The 19,951-nt window shown below is 40.0% G+C and overlaps 1 protein-coding gene across 2 annotated transcripts in view; it reads left to right on the forward strand.

Moving 5' to 3' along the window:
* Positions 1-19,951, forward strand: part of pex14 (peroxisomal biogenesis factor 14) — a 76,960-nt gene that overhangs the window by 49,066 nt on the left and 7,943 nt on the right. For both annotated transcript variants that reach the window (XM_012873476.3, XM_021321986.2), the window contains exon 7: positions 9,295-9,392. In XM_012873476.3, coding sequence (XP_012728930.1) covers positions 9,295-9,392 — 98 coding nt within the window. The remainder of the gene's footprint in view (positions 1-9,294; positions 9,393-19,951) is intronic.

The raw sequence follows: 19,951 nt of genomic DNA on the forward strand, positions 1-19,951 counted from the left end.
CACCCTCTCCCCTGTAGGTGCGCAGAAAGTTCATTTTAATTTTTTGTGTGTGTGTGTGTTTGCATGTTTTTTTTTTTTTTCCTGGGGATTTGTGTGTGCTGCTCGGCACCGTGTGGTATCTGGGCTCAACATTGGGCCCGGTGTGACTAAGTGCACAGTGACAGGTGCGGCTCCCATGTTGGACAGGTGAGGAATCTCAACCTGGCTGTCTGACGGGGAGAAAGAGAGAGAGAGACGATGGGAGAGAGCTGCTTTTCCGGCTCTTTGTCAGTATAATTAAAAATCCAGGGAAGCGTAAATGAGAGATGCACTCTGAGAATCCTAGGTCTTGTTAGCAGTAGTGTTAAACTGAAGTGTGTTTTCACCTGATTCGTACCAGTCCCACTTTCGTTTGGGTGGGTTAAGAGCAAAATTGTCTCAGGCAGGTGATGGTGTTTTGTGTATCAATTGCCATGGCGATATTGCGTTTCAGTCATGCAAAACGTTTGAAGATAGTCAAAGCATGTTTAAGTTCAGTGCCGCGACATCGCCAGAACTTCCTTTCTTTGTTGGCTGGCCTATTTGACCAAATGGAGACTTTATCAAACCTTGTTTTTTCGTTATAATGTTAAACTTCAAATGTTGTGAGATGGATTTTGAAAGTACAGACAAATGACAGGACAATAGGCATGGACCGGTATAATGTTAAATAAAAATACCACGTTTTCACTGCATTTACACAAAGGATTTTGCACAAGTATGTTCATCACATTCCTAAATCATCACAATGTATGTAAAACAAAACTATTTCTGCTCCAAAATAATCCTAAAATATTGTCTTTTAACTGTAGCATTTTATTGGAGTCTTAATTATGAATCATAGACAAAAGCAAAAATGTGGAAAAAAACACCTGTTAAACATAGTAGTACTTATCGGTTGGTTATTTTGCTTAATAATTAGCCATTTCTTGTTGGTCTGAACTTTGTAGAGAAACAGAAGTCTAACAAGCTGTTGTTAACTTTGTAATTGCTAGGCTATGATCTGCTAGTTCAAAAGTCATAAAATACCTTGTTTTGTTGTTGTTTTGTATGAATCCCTCTTTCAGTCAGCTCAACAGCAGTGTACAGTGACCATTAGGGAAGTGGCAGACCTATAGTACTTGGTGCTCTATACAGTTGTAGAAAACTTCCACACTTTCTTTGGTATCTCAATTAAGGATGTTAGACTGTAGGGACAGTATGAAAGGCAATTTTAGTGGTTTTAGCTGTAATGTTGTTTTTTACCTTTGATTCACCTTCATACTGGCAATAAGCCCCTGCCTATAGAGCAGTCACTTTTAAAGCTGCACCATTTAAGTTATGACCCAAGAATTAGCTTAATTTGAGCTATGATTAGTTTAAAGGATTTTTCGGGTCAATATACAGCACTAGGCGTGTATTGATGCACCGTGAGGCCTACCCTTCTTAAAAACTCTCCTATGTAACTAAAGAGGGCCTAATCCATCGAGCGCCACTTTATGTCACATGAGCCATAGTGTGGAGCTCAGACTGCCAAAACAATAACAACAAAATAGATATGACACTTACCTGATCAGACATATTTTTGGTTCTCCGATGTAAGATTTAATCTAGAGGGGTGAATGTAGCCTAGTCTTTACAAGTAACTCCATGATTTATCAATCTGGTGGTCCAAAGGGGTCGCTATCAGACTCCAAAACACGGGGGAACACAGTTTAATATTGTGACAGTGCAGTGTTGCCAGTGGCCCTTAGGGGTGTGAAACCTGGAAGTTACAGGTCTAGAGCTCCATGTGGCTAAAAGTTTTATGGTACTAGTTTAGTACTACTGGTTAGGCTACAACAGTGAATGTCATCTGACAGTCTGCAGGCCACATCTGGCCCACCAGGGCTTTCTGTCCGGCCCCCAGAATATTGTCTGAATTCAGGAATAACATTGTGAAGAAGAAAAAGTGTGTGTTTTTTATTTTTATATATATATATATATATATATATATATATATATATATATATATATATATATATATATATATATATATATATATATATATATATATATATATATATATATATAATGTATGTCATATTTTGTTATTTTACGAAAGTATCTGGCCCTCATAATGTCTGCCAAGAAAAATGTCTTAAATGATGAGATTTGAGAATCATTGTAATGTTACGTGTCATAGACTGGCAGCCAGTCAAGGATGTACTTTGCCTCTCACCTACTGACTGCTAAATATGGTTGCCAACACTGCAGTGGCTTTGCCGGTTGTCAGAATCAGCTTTACGGGTTAATATTGTCTGACTTTAATTTCACATGTTCACAGCATATAGACATTACATACAAATATATGAACTTTAGAGGAAACAAATAAAGTATAGAGGGACAGTATGTATATATGTTTATTGTTATATAAAGAAAGAGAAAAAAGAAATGCAGGTTGTTATAGTGCAAGTGTACTTATTTTCCTTCACAGCAGAGTAGCTGAGTACTCGGGCTGTAAGGTGTTCATTGTGTTCATCAGTCATCAGAAATGGATGGTACTTAATGAACCCACATATGCATTTAACTTCGAGTATATGTAGGTGATGGACAGGATCTCGGTAAATTAAAGCTTTCTGGTTTTCCTTGGTGTCAGTTTGTTGTCCAAGATTTATGACCAGTGTTGAGAGCTGAAGCCTCAGGATACATTAGCTCAGATACATTACAGGGCCAACGTTTTAAACCTCTGCTCATTTTTTTTTTTATTTGCCTCCAAGAGGACAGACTTTCTTGTAATCTAACAATGATCTAAAGTAGTCTTGATCATTAGTTCTTCAAACTTTCCTGACTTTAGCTACTTTTCCATATATTGTCTGTCCAACCCTTGTACCTACAAATGGCAAAATATTGTGCAGCACCAAAGGAGTCTCAAACCAAAGAAGGTAATTTCCAGAAGATGAAAAGTCTCTGAAGGAAATTTCTTTAGGAAATACACAATTTTGCAAAAAATTATTCGCTCACCTCCCTTGATTCATATATGTACTTCAGTGACATGCAATTCTTAATCCATGGGGTTCAATGTGGCGTTGTTCCATCCTTGGCAGCTATCACAGCTTTAACTCTTCTGGGGAGGCTGTCCAGAAGGTTCTGGAGTGTGTTTCTGCAGGTTTTTGACCCGTCTTCCAGGCACTAATTTGTGAGGTCAGACACTGATGTTGGAGAGAAGGCCTGGTTCTCAGTCTCTGCTCTAATTCATCCCAAAGATGTTTTGTTGGGTTGATGTCAGAACTCTGTGCCGGCCAGTCAAGGTCAGCCACACAAACTCTCTCATCCCTGTCTTTCTGGACCTTGCGTTGTGCTCTGGTGAACAGTCATGTTGGAAGAAGGGGCCTTCTCCAGACTGATCCAACAAAGTTGGGAGCATGGAGTTGTCCAGAATCTGTTGGTCTGCTGTAGCATACAGAGTTCCTTTCACTGGAATGGAGGGGCCCAGCTCAACTCCTGAAAAACAATCCCACACCAAGGGATTGGATGCAGCTTCTCGATCATGGAAAGCCATTCCATGAAGCTCTCTACACACTGTTCCTCAGCTAATCTGAAGGCTGCATGAAGTTTGGAGGTCTGTAGCGATTGACTGCAGAAAGGTGGCAACCTTTGCGCACTATGCTCCTCAGCATCTGCAGCCCCTGCTCCATCAGTTTATGCAGCCTACTGTTTCGTCGTTTCCACTTTGCTATAACAGCACTGATTGTTGACTGGAATATTAAGAAGCGAGAACTTTTCGCAACTGGACTTGTTGCACAAGTGGCATCCTGTCACAGTACCACACTTGATGTCACTGAGCTCCCGAAGTCTACAGTTTGGTATGGGACACCTGGGTTTCAATCCCGGTTGCGTCAGGAAGAGCATCTGGCATTAAAAGCTGCCAAGTCCGTGCGCCAGTCGTACTAACTTGCTGGGGCAATCCCCGAATAAGGGCGTAGCCAATAGGACACGCATTTATCATATGTCAAGTCGTTCATAATCACCTCGTTTGTGCCAGGATAAATTATGTCTGTTAAACTGTGTTGAGTTTGTTCCAAAGATTTAGGTAAAAAAAAAAATGTATTTTCACAGGCTTTATGTTGCACTGGTTAGTAAGTTTGTGTAGTCTTTTAATGCATGGCTGAGCCATAACTAACATAGACAAAAAAAAAAGCTAAAGTCATTCTTTTGAAAATGAACTTGAACCTGAAATGAGTTACAAACGGAACCACTGTTCACAGAAAAGCTCTAAAAGTGTAAACCCCGCAGAACAATAAGACTACCAGTCCAAAAGTTCCACTCAGTCTCTTGAAAGGAGGCAGAGATGGAGAAAAGGCAAATGCTCTCATGATTTAAGTCAATAATAAACTTTTAGATGGATATTAAAAATCATACCCATTTAAATTTCTGAACCTACTAGTCTTATGTAAATGGGCTATGTACCCTTGTGTGTGGGAAACTTCACAGATTTCCAAGAGGTCTTTGTTTCCCATGGTGGACCTCCCCTTTAGCTTCACATTAAAACAAATTTAGAATTTGCGTTTCCAGCTCATGTAAAAAAAAGATACAAAAATAAAATACCCACAGTGAAAATATGCCTGTTATCATTTTATTCGGTCACACCCTTTCTATTGTTTCCTGGCTGCTCTGGGAAGGCGGAGGGGCAGGAATTGTGTGAGATGGCGTGCAAGGTGTGTCGCTTTGAATCTGATTAACAAATACGTGCTGTTTTAGGGTCATTTTCTCCCAACTATGCAAACACGTTTCCCCTGGCTATTTCACTACCCATTCTTGCTGCTATATATCGCTTTTTGGAGATTTGCCAGCGTGCAACACCCTGCCCAGTTCATCAGCGAGGACAGGATTACAGGGAAAAGCGTGTTCTCATGTTTTGTCAGAGAGGAAGTGAGACTGCAATAAAAGAGAGGGGAAAAAAAACAAAAACATTGGTCTTTTCTTCAGCCAGCGTGTAGAACTAATTTGCTATGACTGCAGTAGCCAAGCTGCTATCGTAGTTAATGACTGTTGTAGTTAACAGTTGGGGAGAGGGGTTGCAATTACACTGAGAGTTTTCTCCCCCGTGCTTCCCCTTTGTCTTCCTCTCCCTCTTGCTTTCTCTCTCATCGCTGCGCTGAGTAATAGCGACTGACTGCCTCGCTGCTGCCAATTGCTTGAACCCCCTTTTGTTAAAGTTCATGTATTTCTCTAGTGCCAGGCGCAATGAGGTGATGTATCCTTTTCAATGGGGACCACATTAGTCTTTCTCACCAGCCCCAGCTAAGAGTAAAGGGCCTTGACTCCCATTATGATTTGCCTACAACTTCACATGGACAATTAATGAATGGATCTTGGAGCTACTTCAGCGCAACCAGGCTGTAATGGAATTGCGAGGCTGTTTGGGCGCTCTTTGTTGGTGGGAGCCATATTGGTGACCAGCTGGCCATTAAAGACAGAGACAGGCCCGGACATATGTAGTGTACATTATAGCGAGGTATTTACTGAATAATTTACTGAATACACAATGCACAGCCTCCTCGCAGCAGCTGCAAGCCCCGCGCATTCTCTCACATGCACATGTGCACTCACACATTGCAGCTACTGTCTCCTCCTGATTCATGCCTGGCCAAAGTCCTCGACTTTATTAATATTCTTGGCTCCAAATCAGTGATATCATGGAGGACGAACTTGTGCGTTTTTTGTTGAGTTTCCGAGCACAGAGAAGCCAGCTTTGTCACAAGACATGAAACGATTTGGGGTGTGAACTGTTTGGCAGACGTGGCTGAAAAATATAAACCAGTTTATTCTCATTTTATTGTTTTATAATTAGCATACAGCATAAATACATACGTTTTTTCTTGGATTGTTTAACAGAGCATTGCAAAAAAGCACCCAGGTATTTGGAGGAAACATTAGAGTCTTGGTAAACTTTGTACAAAAATAGATAAACGTAGCATTGCATACAAAGCAAACGAGAATAATGTTGAAGCAACCAAATTGGAAATCTTGGTCACGCCTTTCTATAACCTTGTTGGCAGGGGGACAACAGGGCAGATCTCTGTATCCGTACATGTTTTACCTCATGTTTTTAGGCATGCAAAAGTGTGCAGGCCTTCATTTTATCATAGAAATGTTCACTATAAATTCAAATAATGAGTTTTAAAATGGGAAATTATCAATTATAACTTGAAATCCAAAATAACAAAGACAAGTCACCTGAACTGGATCATTACTTTGAATACAGATTCTTTGAAACCCAGTTTGTGAATTGTGAAACCTTTATTCTCTTTGTGACTAGTAAAAACGTGGGATTTCATTGCTTTATTTGACGTAAACAACAGCATAAGGTTGGTCATACATGTAGGCTGCAGCAATTTTATCACTAAATTGTATTACAACTAACTGAATCAACACAAACTGACTAAAAGGTTTCACAAAGCACAAACCATGTTTTAAGTAATCTCTGTTTAGTTTAGAATAATCCAGTCTTGGTTTTAGTCGTCTGAGTGTTTTGGAGTTTCAACAGCCATAACACCGTTCTCTACTGAAGAGCGGCATCTGATGGCGGCTTCACTGTGCTCTCATTTACTTGTGTCCAGAGTCGGCGCATGACTGAGCAGTGCTTTTCTTTTCAATGCCAACACACTGCAGCGATGCTAGTATCTTCTTTGCACAGCCTAGGGCTGGACAATATGGCTTAAAAATAAAATCTATGATTTTATTATACAAAATTGTATTAATCCATTTTGTTTCATAAAACAAATTATGTTAACAAGAAGTTATTTTTTAAAATGTGCTTTTATTTCATTCATCTTTTCTGGAAGTTGCCATGAATTCAAATTGTAACTAAAAACAAGCTGTGAAACGTGCTTATAAAATAAGATTGCTGGCCCTTGAATTGTTAAAAAAAAGAAAGAAAATATAACACAAAATGTTTGCTGCTATTAGTATTACACATCTAAGAATACAGTTCACTTGTTTAACTTTAAACTGACTTAAAAATAAAACGGAAATTAATAAATTAAAATATGTCATCTTAGGCTAAAAAAGTTTCCTCTTTAGGGTATTTTTTTATTTTTTTTTATTTTTATGAAACATACATTCAACATTACATGCTGTTACCAAAACAATTTCCCTTTTTGGGACTGATATAGTGCAAAGTTTAATTGAAGCTTGAGCATTGTATTGGCAAAAAAAAAAATAAATCTTCAGAAATAGTAAATTCAAATTAATTGATCAAATCAATTTGTCGCCTAGCCTTAGCGCAGCCTGCGTTCACCCTGCTAGCAGACAACAGTACTAGTGAACAGTAGAGATGATTCTGTGCCAGCAATTGCTCTTGTGAATGGCACTTTTCTATGGTTCTGCTATAAAACTTAGCACAGACGTTTTTGACAATAAATTTCAATTTAGATGACTAATTGTTACATCCCCACAATGAGATAAGGCTTCTTGTTAGTTCATGTAATTCTGTCTGAGTCTCCAGACTCGGCAGCCTTCCAGGAACCTACGCTTCCGAGAAAAGACGTCACAAGAAGGCTGACCAACTAATCAGAGGCAGACTTGGGGAAATGCGAGCATTATGTCATATTATACAATAAATAAAAAAAGGGTTTCTTAGTATTTCTTTCCATAGACACTTTTGTCAGACTGAAAAGGACATCTCTTGGTTTCAAACATTTCAACCACCCATGACTTTGGACGTAATGACTCATGTCTTAGGCTACAGTCATTCAGACAAACAGTTTTGAGCATCAAACTTAGCAAGATTGTATATGTCTCATCATCAGAGTTTGTGTCGAGCAGACCTGTGATCTGGTGAGGGCATTTTTCAGGAACTTGGAAATAACCCGTCCTTGTTGGTCAAATCTGTGGTGGTTGTGTGTACTGTGGCGGTGGCGTCAGCCAATTTAATGGTCAGCTTCCCCCTCGTATGTGGATGCACAGTGGCACCAATATACTGAACACAGAACTTGAAGAGGGCACATTGCCCAACATGATGGAGCTGGGTTTTCTTTTTCAGTGTGGACTGATGCCAACGGTAAGTCACCAGGCATCACATTACAGGCCGCCAGAGCAACCCACACATCTGGATAAGCTGTTCGGTGGTGTGGTGAATTCAAACACTTATGTCTCTCCTCTTGGTTTAGAGTGCACACCCTGTCATAGTAACACCTTTCTAAGCAGGGATAACCGCTATTTGATTTTTATTGCTTTCTCCAGAATGGTTGGTCGCACTCTGGCTTTCAAAGTGTGGGAGAAACTCTCAATTATTTGCACATTAATCTTTGGTCTGAACCAACTTTTCTGCTCGAACCCGTATTCCGTTTCTGCACGCCTAAAAAGATCAAACGTTTCAGCACCCCGCCTTTATTAATACAGCTCCACCAGTTTAAACACAGGTGTCACTACAAGATATTAGCGTCTTTGAAAGATCAAATATTTTTTTTTCCCTGTGTTGGTCTTTCAAAAAAAAAAAAAAAAATGCAGCTCCCAAGCGTGGCTCTGCCTTTTTATCAGGGGTTAAACGTGAGAGGGGAGGGTACTTTACATCCAGCCCAGCCGACTACAGCTCGGGCTTTTAACCATGGCCTGACAACCTCAGCAGTGGACCGCCACAATATCTGTTGATGTTAATCCTATTAGGCTTGATTTAACACTTTACACGCCCATGATTTATATGAATGTTTATTGGTTTTCTGTAATATAATCAGCTCAGGGAAACTTAATGCATTGTTTGGTAATACATGCATGACTGGAAGCAGGGGGCACACACACACACACACACACACACACACACATAAAGAAACTGTGCCCGGTGTTATTTGAAATCATACACCTTCGTCCAACACCAACACTTGAACTAATTCAATCTTCAAAGTCAATGGAAAAAGAACAATATTTATTAGGATTAGGGGGGACATTTTGTCTGGCAGCCTCCTCCAAAATGAAAGCCTTGGGTTTTTTTTTTTTTACTTTGTTGATCGTTTGAGGATTTAAGATGCATTAGAAGACAGTGTCTGGGTGGATAATGGAAGGTTAGAGACTGTTATTTAATTTGAGTTCAGACACTAGAGATTAATACCTCCATCCTATGTGAAGCCCCTCCTTTCTCACCCGCAGAACAAAAAGATGCGACTAAAGTTACAGGGTATTAGCTTTGATTACAACTCTTGGAGTACAGCCTTGATCAGTGACACAGGTTAAGCCTCGTCAAATCTGTCGTCAGTGCTCTGCAGAAAATAGACTTTTGTATTACTATGAATTCACTGTCATTGTACTCGTTTTTCATAGTTACCCAGCTGCAGCAGACTCTGGTCCACATCCAGGAGCTGCTGGTCCAGCAGCAGCAGAAGATCCAGGAGCTCTCGCAAGAACTGGCTACAGCAGAGGTACAGTAGCTGGGCTTTTTTTTTTTTTTTTTTCACGCATCCCATCAGTGGCCTAAGCAAACCCTGCAAATAACTGAGACATCATTGAGTTTGCAGTCAGAACTTCTGTTGGGTTAAAGTGCATCTTTCCTGGTTTTTAAAGTTAAACCCTTTTCAGTTGTCTTCAGACTTTTAGCCAGTAGCAGTTAAATCCATTTTCCTGTCCAAGATTGAGAAAAACACTATCTCACAAATCAGTGAGTATACCCCTCAAATCTTTGTCAATATTTTGTTATACATTTTCATGGGAAAAGACTGAAACTTTGACACTAAGTTACACAATACAATGTAAAGTAGTCAGTGTACAGCTTGTATGACAGTGTAAATTTGCTTTCCCCTCAAAATAACTTGATACAAAGCCATTAATGTCTGAACCCCTAGTAACAAAAGTGTGTATACCCCTAATTGAAAATGTCCAAATTGTGTCCTATTGGCCATTAATTGTATTTTCCCCTATGTTAAACAGTTAGTATGGCTCTAATTTATCATATTTTTCTTAAAGAATTGTGAGATAACAACTTCACTAAGCTTTTTTGTAGTTTAGCACTCCCTTTTTAGATTCTCTGTTTTATGAGCTATATGCTTTTTGAAGGAGGCTGGGCCGGCTTTAATTTTAAGACTTTTGTGGAGCTCAGTAAACACAACCCTGCTGGTTAAAACCTTAGATTGATGATGAGAGCGAGACGAGCTGTCTCATTGTCGCTGTGTGCTAAAATCCTTTATTCTGCTCAAGTCATAACTACACAAAACAGACAGGCTTATTGTACTATATATCATCAGAACAGAGGCAAGAAAAAAAATAAGGTGGATCTCATCATGGAACCATAATCTCTATCCATACTGCCTTGATTTTTATAGGCCTTTCTCTCTAATCTACTTTGGATGCCAAGTGTTTTAGCAAATCCAACTTAGTCATTGTTTTTAAAACGTAGGTGCAGAGATGAAATGTTGCTAGATTTTTATACCACCTCTCATAAATCGCTTTATGATCCCTGGGCCTCTAAAAATGGCCTTGAAAGAGACAATCTCTGACAATGTTTTATCTCTACAGCTTGTTAAGCACGTGGGTGTGTAACTGTAGCATCTGGATATCAGCGGAAAACATATGTGGACGCATCTGCTTCGGCACAAATGAGGAAGAAAAGTATGGATCTCTTCCCTGGACGAGGTTCTCCGAAGAGAGAAATCATTTTGTGCCGTTTCAGGTTCTGAGCCACTCGGTATCTCTGCGTGGTGCCGAAAGAAGTGATGATCTGATTTTACCCCATGCTGCTCTGAATTGTTGAAGGTGGAACCTCAGGCAGACAAAAGGTTCAATTTAAACAATGAGTTTCTTCCGGCAGAGAACAACAGTGGTTCTTTTTCCTTTTCATTTGTCATCCCTAAATCACAGATTGGATTAAAAAGTCCACTTCATTTACTATGAGTGCCTTGTTGGACAGCAGCAGTGTATGAAAAGTATATTTCCCATCAAAACACCCATTAAACAAATCATAAAACCTGCTTTATAGTCATAGTGTTGATCTTAAATTTTCCTTGCGAGTCGGCACGAGGCGCTCTGTTGTCTCAGGCCATGAGGGAAATTGGGAAATTGTTTTCAGGTCCGCGATGTTTGATGAGAAACACATGTTGGAGCTGGGGAGCTACTTATCATTCACTGTTTGTGGCTTTCGGGGTTTCGCTCCACTGTGCTGCTTAAAGTGCGCCACGCTTTGCAATTATACCTCTCAACACGGAAATGTGCCTTTAACCCAAAACACATGGAGACTTCTGTTTCCTCAGCTGCTAAGTAAACATTTCTCATAGCTTGAAACCGCTCACTTGCGGTGTAGGTCTGCTGTCCTCAAAGCGGGGGACGTCATTATGGAAGTGAGTTTAGGCAGACGGACTTGTGTCCGCACATACGCACACCCAGAGGACACAGGCTGATGCAGCACATAACCAGACTGCTTTCTTACTTAGGATTCAGTGAGGACATGCTGCTGTACAGATGCGGAAAAAAACTAGATGCCACCTCTGGTAAATATGTGGGAAAAGCCTCGAAATAAATGCAGCTATTACTGATACCATATTCTCACACTAAAACATTTAGAGATATCCAACCTTTTAATGTGTAGCACAGGAATCCAGTGCGAAAAGAAATCCCATGTTAAGAAATATCTGCTTTAACAAAATTGCAGATGACACATGCTGAGTACAATCCCTTTAAAATAGGTTTTACTGAACTATATTTGAAATTCATGCTTTTTTAGGCTTATCTGAGTTTCTAGGTAATAATCTCTGACTTTCTTTTTCCTTGCGACATAAATATGATGTGACATGGAGGCCCATTCTTTTCACCTACTGGCCTCTAGGCTAAACGATGATGAACCATGCGTATGCTGCCAGTATGAGAAAGGGGCAGAGCAGCCTGGTTTAAAAGTTTACGCCCCGCGCACCTATAAAAATTCCTAAATGTGTGAACAGTCCAGTGCAGAAAAACATGGCGGACGAGCAAGAGCTCCTTCTGGTGGAGGTTCGTAAATATAGGCATCTTTATGATTCGGCCCATAAATCACCGCGATCAGCAAAGTGTTAACAATTCCTGGACAGAAATCGCTGTCACTGTTAGAAGAAATTAAGAGGCATTAAAATGTTGCAAACAACTGTGTTTTCTACTTTTATGTGTAGTGGGGTGTAGTATGCTTGGCATAGGAGCACAATGCTGCCCTCTAGAGTCTAGGAGGAAAGTGCTACTTTGGAGGAAAAGCCACGCAGAGCATAAATGCTGCAGACATCTCCACAACAATAAATTGGCACTATCTGCATAAGCACTGGTGGTTTGGAAGCATGTTTGCAAGCAAAGACTTTTCATCGCATTCTGGTCGTTTCTTCCTTTTGCTCTTTGGTATCTGCAGTTTCGGGTGTTTGATACCCAGCTTTTCTTGAGTGCAAAATGGTGACCTACACACAGGGCGTTTTGTATCAAATATGTCAAATTCATAGGTCCCAGAGGGCCGTATAGAGCCAACTTTCCCAGCTAACAATTCAAAATAGATTTCTGTATTCAATTAGTTAGTTTTTTTAAGGAAATTTGATTTCCTTAAAGGTATATAGCCACATAATATGCTTATAAAAAAAGACCAAAAATAATTTGATCATGATAAAATTAGGTTATAGTCACCAAGCCTCCATCTTGATAGTGTTTTGATAGTTCTTTTTGAGCCGTAAAATAATCCTCTCTTGGGTGCGATGAACAAATATAAACAGATGTGGTGACAGTATCGCACCACTTTTATAATGCTGGTTTGATTAACCAATAAATAACTTGTTAATGATGCTGGACCAAGCCTGGTCCTCTGCAATGCCTCCTCGGTAGCCTCATGGCAGAACATTTACTCACGTCAGTCAACTCTGCGGTCACATCTGAGCCTCGGCAGGTTTAGCGTCGGCTTCAGTGAACACCAAAGTTCATACTGTATAAAATAAATAGGATTTCCCTCTGGAAATCCTATTTATTTTGCTCTTTTGTTTCACTGGATGTTGGTCCATTCTGCATTGTTTCGCTGTGAAATGCTAATAGCCGTTAGCTGCTTCCTTGGCTTTATTTACTAAAAACAAATAATTAAAAAATCCAAAATAACAACTAATATGCCAACAAGACATGAAGTTCATACAAAGGGATGTAATAAAAATGGCTGCTTGGCTTTCCTGGACTTTGATGTCTCTGTCTTGGATGGAGGATAGTTAGAAACTGACGTACACAACAAACCCAGCCACACACACCTGTGCTTACGGTTTGACTCCCATCACCCACTGGAGCACAAGTTAGGAGTCATTAGTACCCTGTAACATAGTGCAGACAACATCCCTACAAACTTAGCAGCCTGGCAAAAGGAGAAAGCACACACAAGACAGGCCCTAGAGCAGGGGTCTTCAATTCCAGTCCTCGAGGTCCGGTGTCCTGGAACTTTTAGTTGTGTCCCTTGTCCAACACATCAAAATCAAATGGCTGAATTAGCTCCTCAGTATGCAGTCAAGTTCTCCAGAGACCGGACCTCGAGCACTGGAGTTGAAGATCCCTGCCCTAGAATAACATGGTTATCTCAACTGTCCTTTCCTCAAAGCAGACAAGAATCCTTAACAGGACTCCAGCCAACCATCAGGCAAGGAGGATCCCATGCTCATACCAGTAGTCATCCCATATGTTGCAAGAGTTTCAGAGAAACATAGACATGTATTTTCTAAACAGTGGCTTTCAAACCCTGAAACACATTAGGGCAAAGACTGGTCGCCCTGAAGATCCAGTCTGCCGGCACAAACAGACCAATGTTGTGTGTGCTGTTAAGTGCCAGGAGGACTGTGACCAGTTATACATCATTGGAAACAAAGCAGCCACTGGCCAAAAGGATGGCCCAGCACAGAAGAGCAAGATCATCAGGCCAAGTTTCAGCAGTTCACACTCACCTGCTTGCCAGTGATCACTCTCTCAGGGATGGAGATGTTCTCATCCTTGGTAGGGAGCAAAGCTGGCTTGAAAGAGGAAGTAAAGGAGGCAATTTTTGTGAAGAGAACCTGCCTATGGTTAAACCAGGGTGGTAGTCTCCAGGTCCAATTTCCCCCCCTCTTACAATGCTGTTATTGGCAGCATGACTCTGCCGCCTAGGGAACAATAAGCGGCCATCAGAGCACTAATGATGGATTGGCAGCCTGATGGTCCTCTTTTGCATGTCAGCAACCAGTTTTGTCACCGTTAAACTTGATCCACTATACGACGCTACTGCGAGTTTACTTGTAAGTCCTCGCACTAAAGAAGTCTCCTGGAGAAGAGATGAAACATTGGGATGCATCAGGACATTATTCTGTTTCCTACCAGCTTGAGGTCATAGGTTACAGTGACTTTATTCAATCTAGGGTCCAAGAGTCACTGGGTTCAAACAGAAATCTGAACTAAAATGAATAGGATTTTTTTGTAATATAACATTTTCAGACAATAATATTCTATCTCCAGCGACCATTTGGCCTTAGGTGGTTTATACTCTGGACACAGGTCACCAGTCCATCACAGGACATATCGGTCCAATGAAACTTATTAACTTATGTGAAGGTCTTTTGGACATCCCTACCAGGGACAACAACAGATTTCTCCATCTCTGTGCACCACACAAGTGTTGCAGATAGATCTGCCTCCGGAAAATCCATCTCTGATGTAACACCGCCAAGTCTGTTTCTACCCCATTATCATTACAAATCTGCGTGCTAACTGTGTTTGCCCTGCCGTCTCAACTCGCTGATCGTTCTCTTTATTAGTGGATACTACACAGAAGATTAGAAAACGCCTCCTTGCTTACACAAGATGAAGTGCCAGTGGGAAAGAGCATAAATAGAGTGAAATCAATTGCACTGTACCAGTGTTTCTACTCAAAAACACTCCTCTGGGGAACTCCATATGAAACTAATTCCATCATAAATATACATGTGCTACACAAAAACATACTGTCTGCCAGCGGAACAACCGTGAATTAATTTGCCTTCAGACTCTCTTAAACAAGGCTTGTTAAAGATCTTATCTTGCTGCTAATAGTCCAAAGGCATTTATCTTCATTTAGCCAGATGTGCTGCCATTCATGGATGCCGCTGGAGTTAGTGCTATGTGTTTCTCTCTCTCTATGCTCATAAAATATATTTTCTTCTTTTCCCCCCTTTTTTTTCTTCCCCCGAAGCACTTAGTCAACCAGCAGAAAGAGGCCAACCCCTATCACACCCAGGCACCCACCCGAGACATATTAGTTACAATGCTTTTAAACCAGTACGGGGGGAGTCTTGCTGCGAACAGTATTTACTCAGTAAAAACACACAGTCTGGCCGCACGTTGGTGGTTGATGATTTAATAGGCTGTACCTCTCTGATAGTGTGTGGGTTTTTCTTTGTTTTTGGGTGGTTGGCTCATTTGTTTTGTCGTTGTTAGTTCACACATGATGCTTTTCACAAGGTGCATAGGAGTTTGTTCTCCGCCCTTTAGCCATAACGCTTTTAGGTTTTTGCAAAAGTCCAACATTAAGGAGAGAGAGATTAGCTTTCTGACTTTCTTGTCTTTTTTTGCTTTTTAAATAGTTGCGGTGCAGCGTGATCTATTCAAACATTTAAATTTAAGCACACATTTGTTTGTTTGTTTTTTACATGAAAAGGCTTATGTTTTTTTTCATTCAACTGGATTCAGTTCAGTTTTTTGGACCCCTACCTGTTCACCACAAGGCACTAAAGCCCCTTCACAAGACAAACCAGCCAGATTCATATATGATTACACAGGATCCATTTCTGTCTAAGCTCAGTTCAAATGCATTAAGTTCCTGTACAATCAAATCACATTATTAGGTTCTAATGCAGTTAGATTCTTCCATCCATTCTTTCAGTCCAAGTCATTCAAAATAACAGTGCATTGCAGTTGATTCAATTGATAACATAATGCAAGGTGGTAAAAACTAAGAAAGCCCAGCCAGTGGCATCCCATCATTAACTTTGCAGCCATCCTGCTTTCTGAGCAAACATGTGGCGACAGTGGAAAGAAACCTCTCCCTTTTAACAGGATTAAACCTTCAGCAGAACCAAGGAGATTCATAAAAATGCTAAAAGTCTGGAGCAAGGGAGTCCTTTCTGTAGAAAAGAAAAACCATGAGAGTATCCCATTCAATGGCATCAAGGGCTCCGTCAATGGCTTTGACCAGGAAAGAGAGTCATCGTAACACAGAAGGACTTAAGCAGTGTTTTCTATGTAAAGAAAAACAAAGAGAGTGCACATAGTGTAATGACAGCAGTTATTGCATCAGCGGCACTGTCCAGAAGGGGGACACAGCCAAACAGAGAAGCTTTGAGTCAGGAGTAATTTGGTTGGAAGGAAAAAGCAAAAACCTAAAGTTTACAGCAACAACAGCTCTGTCAATAAAATAGGCACACAGCTGAACACAGAAAGTAAGGAGTACCTTCTATGGAAAACAAAAACAAGGAATGTACCAAGAGTGAATTGCAACAATAGCTATATCAACTTTATCCAAGAAAGTGGCTCAGTTTAACAATCAGAAAAAGAATCAGGTGGCTTTGTGTATCTTCTATGGACATGCGGTCATTGTACAAGAAAAGGAATTATGTAATAAATGAACTCAAATGAAAAAATTTTTACATGCAAAATATATCTTTTCTACAATGCAACAATCAAGTTTCCTAACTAGAAAACTCATGTTTCGGGGGGAAAAATTGTAGTGGGTTCAGTGCTGAAATCAAATCAGTCACTACAACCATGCAGTATATAAAACACTTATATTTCCAGTAAAATCACAAGTCTCATCAAAAGCATCTTCTAACAGGTGCCTTGTATTCTTCTAACAGCAGAGGTTAAACCATTTTCCTCAGCTGTTGCTTAAACATCACAACTTTCACACTAACGTGGCCCTGCTGGATACTCGTCCACGCTCAAGCGGGGCCTTTTAAACTCGACATTCTTCAATCTTCGACAGTCACTGATACCCCAACTCGCAGCCTTCGCCCAAGCACCCGGTGCACTTAACACATGATCCTCAGACAATGTGTGTGTATCCAGGCTGACATAATGTATCTCAGAGCTGAAATCCAGTCCTGGCCCAACATTTAATTAGGTTTCTTCAGACTTAATAAGACATATGTCAGAGTTAGTGTTGTGTGACAAGCCTTGATGTGAGATATTATATGGTGCTACTCTGTAGATAATGCACATTATAAATGTAGATGGTGGTTAACACGTCTGCTTGAAAGCCTTCTTTTTCTATGCCGGGTGACATAAATATACAGATATGGTCACGTTTTATTTCTTTTTAGAAATCAAAGTGATTCTGCATCTTAGCCATTTTTCCCCTCTCTGCCTTTTAAAGCTATTAATTTTTTTTTTTCCAGAAAAAACGAGGGAGAAGCAGAATTGAGCCTTATTATACGGGTGCCGTGGGGAGAGGAGGGATTAAGATGGTTCTAATGAGGTGACGGCTGTAATAAGAGTGTCTTTAGCAGGCCTCCAATGCACCACCTCTAAAACATGGCTCCTTATCGGAGAGGTTTAGGAGCCGATAAGAGCCCCCCACCCCACCCCAAAAAAAGAAAAACTCCTATCCTTCGTCTTCACTTCTCCTCCTCTGCCTCCCTCCATCCGCCGTAAATGAGTCTGATCCCTTTCAGATGTGATTCAATTAATTTCTCTTAGATTTAATTACAAGCGAAAGAGTCCAAGTTATCCCCCTCCCCTCGATAGGGGGTCCACGCTTCCTAACAAGCTTCCTCTGGTGAGTCAGGAGAGTCTTAATTACAGCTTTTACTTTTCTTTTATCCCACTTTTTCCCTCGCCTAGTTCTAATCCCTTCTGGTCTCGTCGGCCTGTCGACTAGCTCATTTATGCGTTTGTGCTTTTTTTTTTCGGTGAGTAGGCTTGGAATTAAATGCAGTTATCTACATCATCGTTTCACAAACGTTTTAAAACCTGCTCGTTTTAATCCATTCAAAATGTGAGGGTTGATTATGGAGGGTTTTACTGGAATCCTTTTTAGACTGCCGAGTAGACCTTTAAAATATCAGTACATCTTAGAGATACTTCCATCAGATTTAGTAAATCTCTGACTGCCTAAGACCAATTTTAGCTTATTCCAATTACTTTTCAAGGAAAGATACAAAAATTATTTAATTTTTAAACACGTGGCAATATATTACAGATAAAAGCTTTTATTCACTGTTATATGTCAGATTGTTAAATCATTTAATTGTAACTGACATGATCGATCAGTTACTATTCAGATTGATTACCAAGAAGACATTTTAAATGGTCTTTAACATATTATGTTGAGGTTAGCACAGTTAGCATTACAGGTAATGTGTTTTTCTTTATGGAGATCTAAAGGCGATTAATTTCATATTCAAGACATGGTTGCATATACAATAATACATAAGGCATTTTTGTTTTATTTATGTTTTAATTCATGAAGATTTATTTACTTTTTATTTTTATTTTTTTCATTTCTCTTAGATTCCTTTAAAGTGTTAATGTGACACAGAAATGCTTATGAGCGGCAGAGTGCACAACACTGATGGCTGGAGGTAGCGCTTAAGCCTTCCCCAGCCCTAGGGCCTTACCGGGTCTGTAGAAAACTGACGAGAGTAGAATAGAGTTGAGCCGGCTATGTGAAACCGAGTGAGTGAATTAGAGTAGGGCCTGTGTAAAAGGGGCATCTATTCAAGGCATTTACCTTTAAGTGCAGAGGGGGCGTGGTGCAGCAGTGCATGTGACCTTATGTGTTCACCATAATGTGTCCAGGTGCCGCCTTTTGTGTTTTTTCAAAACAAAGTAACATTAAGATAGTTGCTTTTGGATGCTCATTGATCCAGAATGTGTCCACGTGTGCACTGGAACTGTGATTTTAACCTCCGACTCCCAATTCCCTCTAGTTCCTATGCTCCACTTATCTGGAGCAAACTTCCAGAAAATTGTAAAGGTGCGGAAAGCCTGAGTTCCTTTAAATCAAGATTAAAAACACATTTGTTTAGGATTGCCTTCAACTGTTCTAGTTAACTGAATCACCACTTTTTTGTTCTTTTTTCCTATATACATTTTATTCCTACTTGCTTTTATTCTGTTTTATTTTGCTATATTTTAATCATGTAAAGCACTTTGCAATGTCTTTGTACTGAATTGTGCTATTTAAATAAATTTGCCTTGCCTTGCCTCTAGAGCAGGGGTCTGCAACCTGTGGCTCTGGAGTCGCAAGTGGCTCTTTGGACCTTCCACAGTAACTCTTAAAAACGTTGGCTACAAATTATATTTTTATTATGGTATTTAAATGTAATAATAATAAATGCAAGTTTTAGCAGTTTTTTCTTGGAATAATTGCTTTTAATTTTCACAACAGAGTGATTCTAAAAGTGCCAGTATTTTATATATTTTCTACATATTTCCTACAGTAGATCTTTATCAAAAATTAAAACTTGTCTTTTTTCAAAAGGCCAGGTACATTTGCGGCTCTGAACGAGTTTAATTCAAGTGGACTGTAGGCAAAATGGCTCTTTAGACTGTAAAGATTGCAGGCCCCTGCTCTAGAGTAAGCGAATACTTACCTTAAATTCTTGATTCTAAAAGGCTCATCAACCAAGCATGCCCCATTACAGACCACATTCGACGACTCAAAAGGATAAAACTGAGCAACTTTACTGTAATACCTTCAGCTTCCTGTTATCTGCTATGATCTAATTCCATGTTAGCCTGAGGAAGCAGCCCACAGTTTCCTTTCAGAAGCTTCTTACACGTTTTCTTCTTCTTTCATCTCTAACTCCATTATCAAACACCGTTCTGATACTTAAAAAATTAGTCAGTACTGTGACTTGGTAGCACAAATTTATGGTGCTTTGACGGATTGTAAAAAGATTGGAGTTTCAGTTTCCACCTAGAAAATCAGGGCCGGGCAACCACAAAATTGTCCCATTCTGGTCACCATCTGTTTTTTTGGAGCATCCTGAGTAAATATTTGTGTGTATTG

Source organism: Fundulus heteroclitus, chromosome 1 (assembly GCF_011125445.2).
Source record: "Fundulus heteroclitus isolate FHET01 chromosome 1, MU-UCD_Fhet_4.1, whole genome shotgun sequence".
In the NCBI taxonomy this organism is placed as follows: domain Eukaryota; kingdom Metazoa; phylum Chordata; class Actinopteri; order Cyprinodontiformes; family Fundulidae; genus Fundulus; species Fundulus heteroclitus.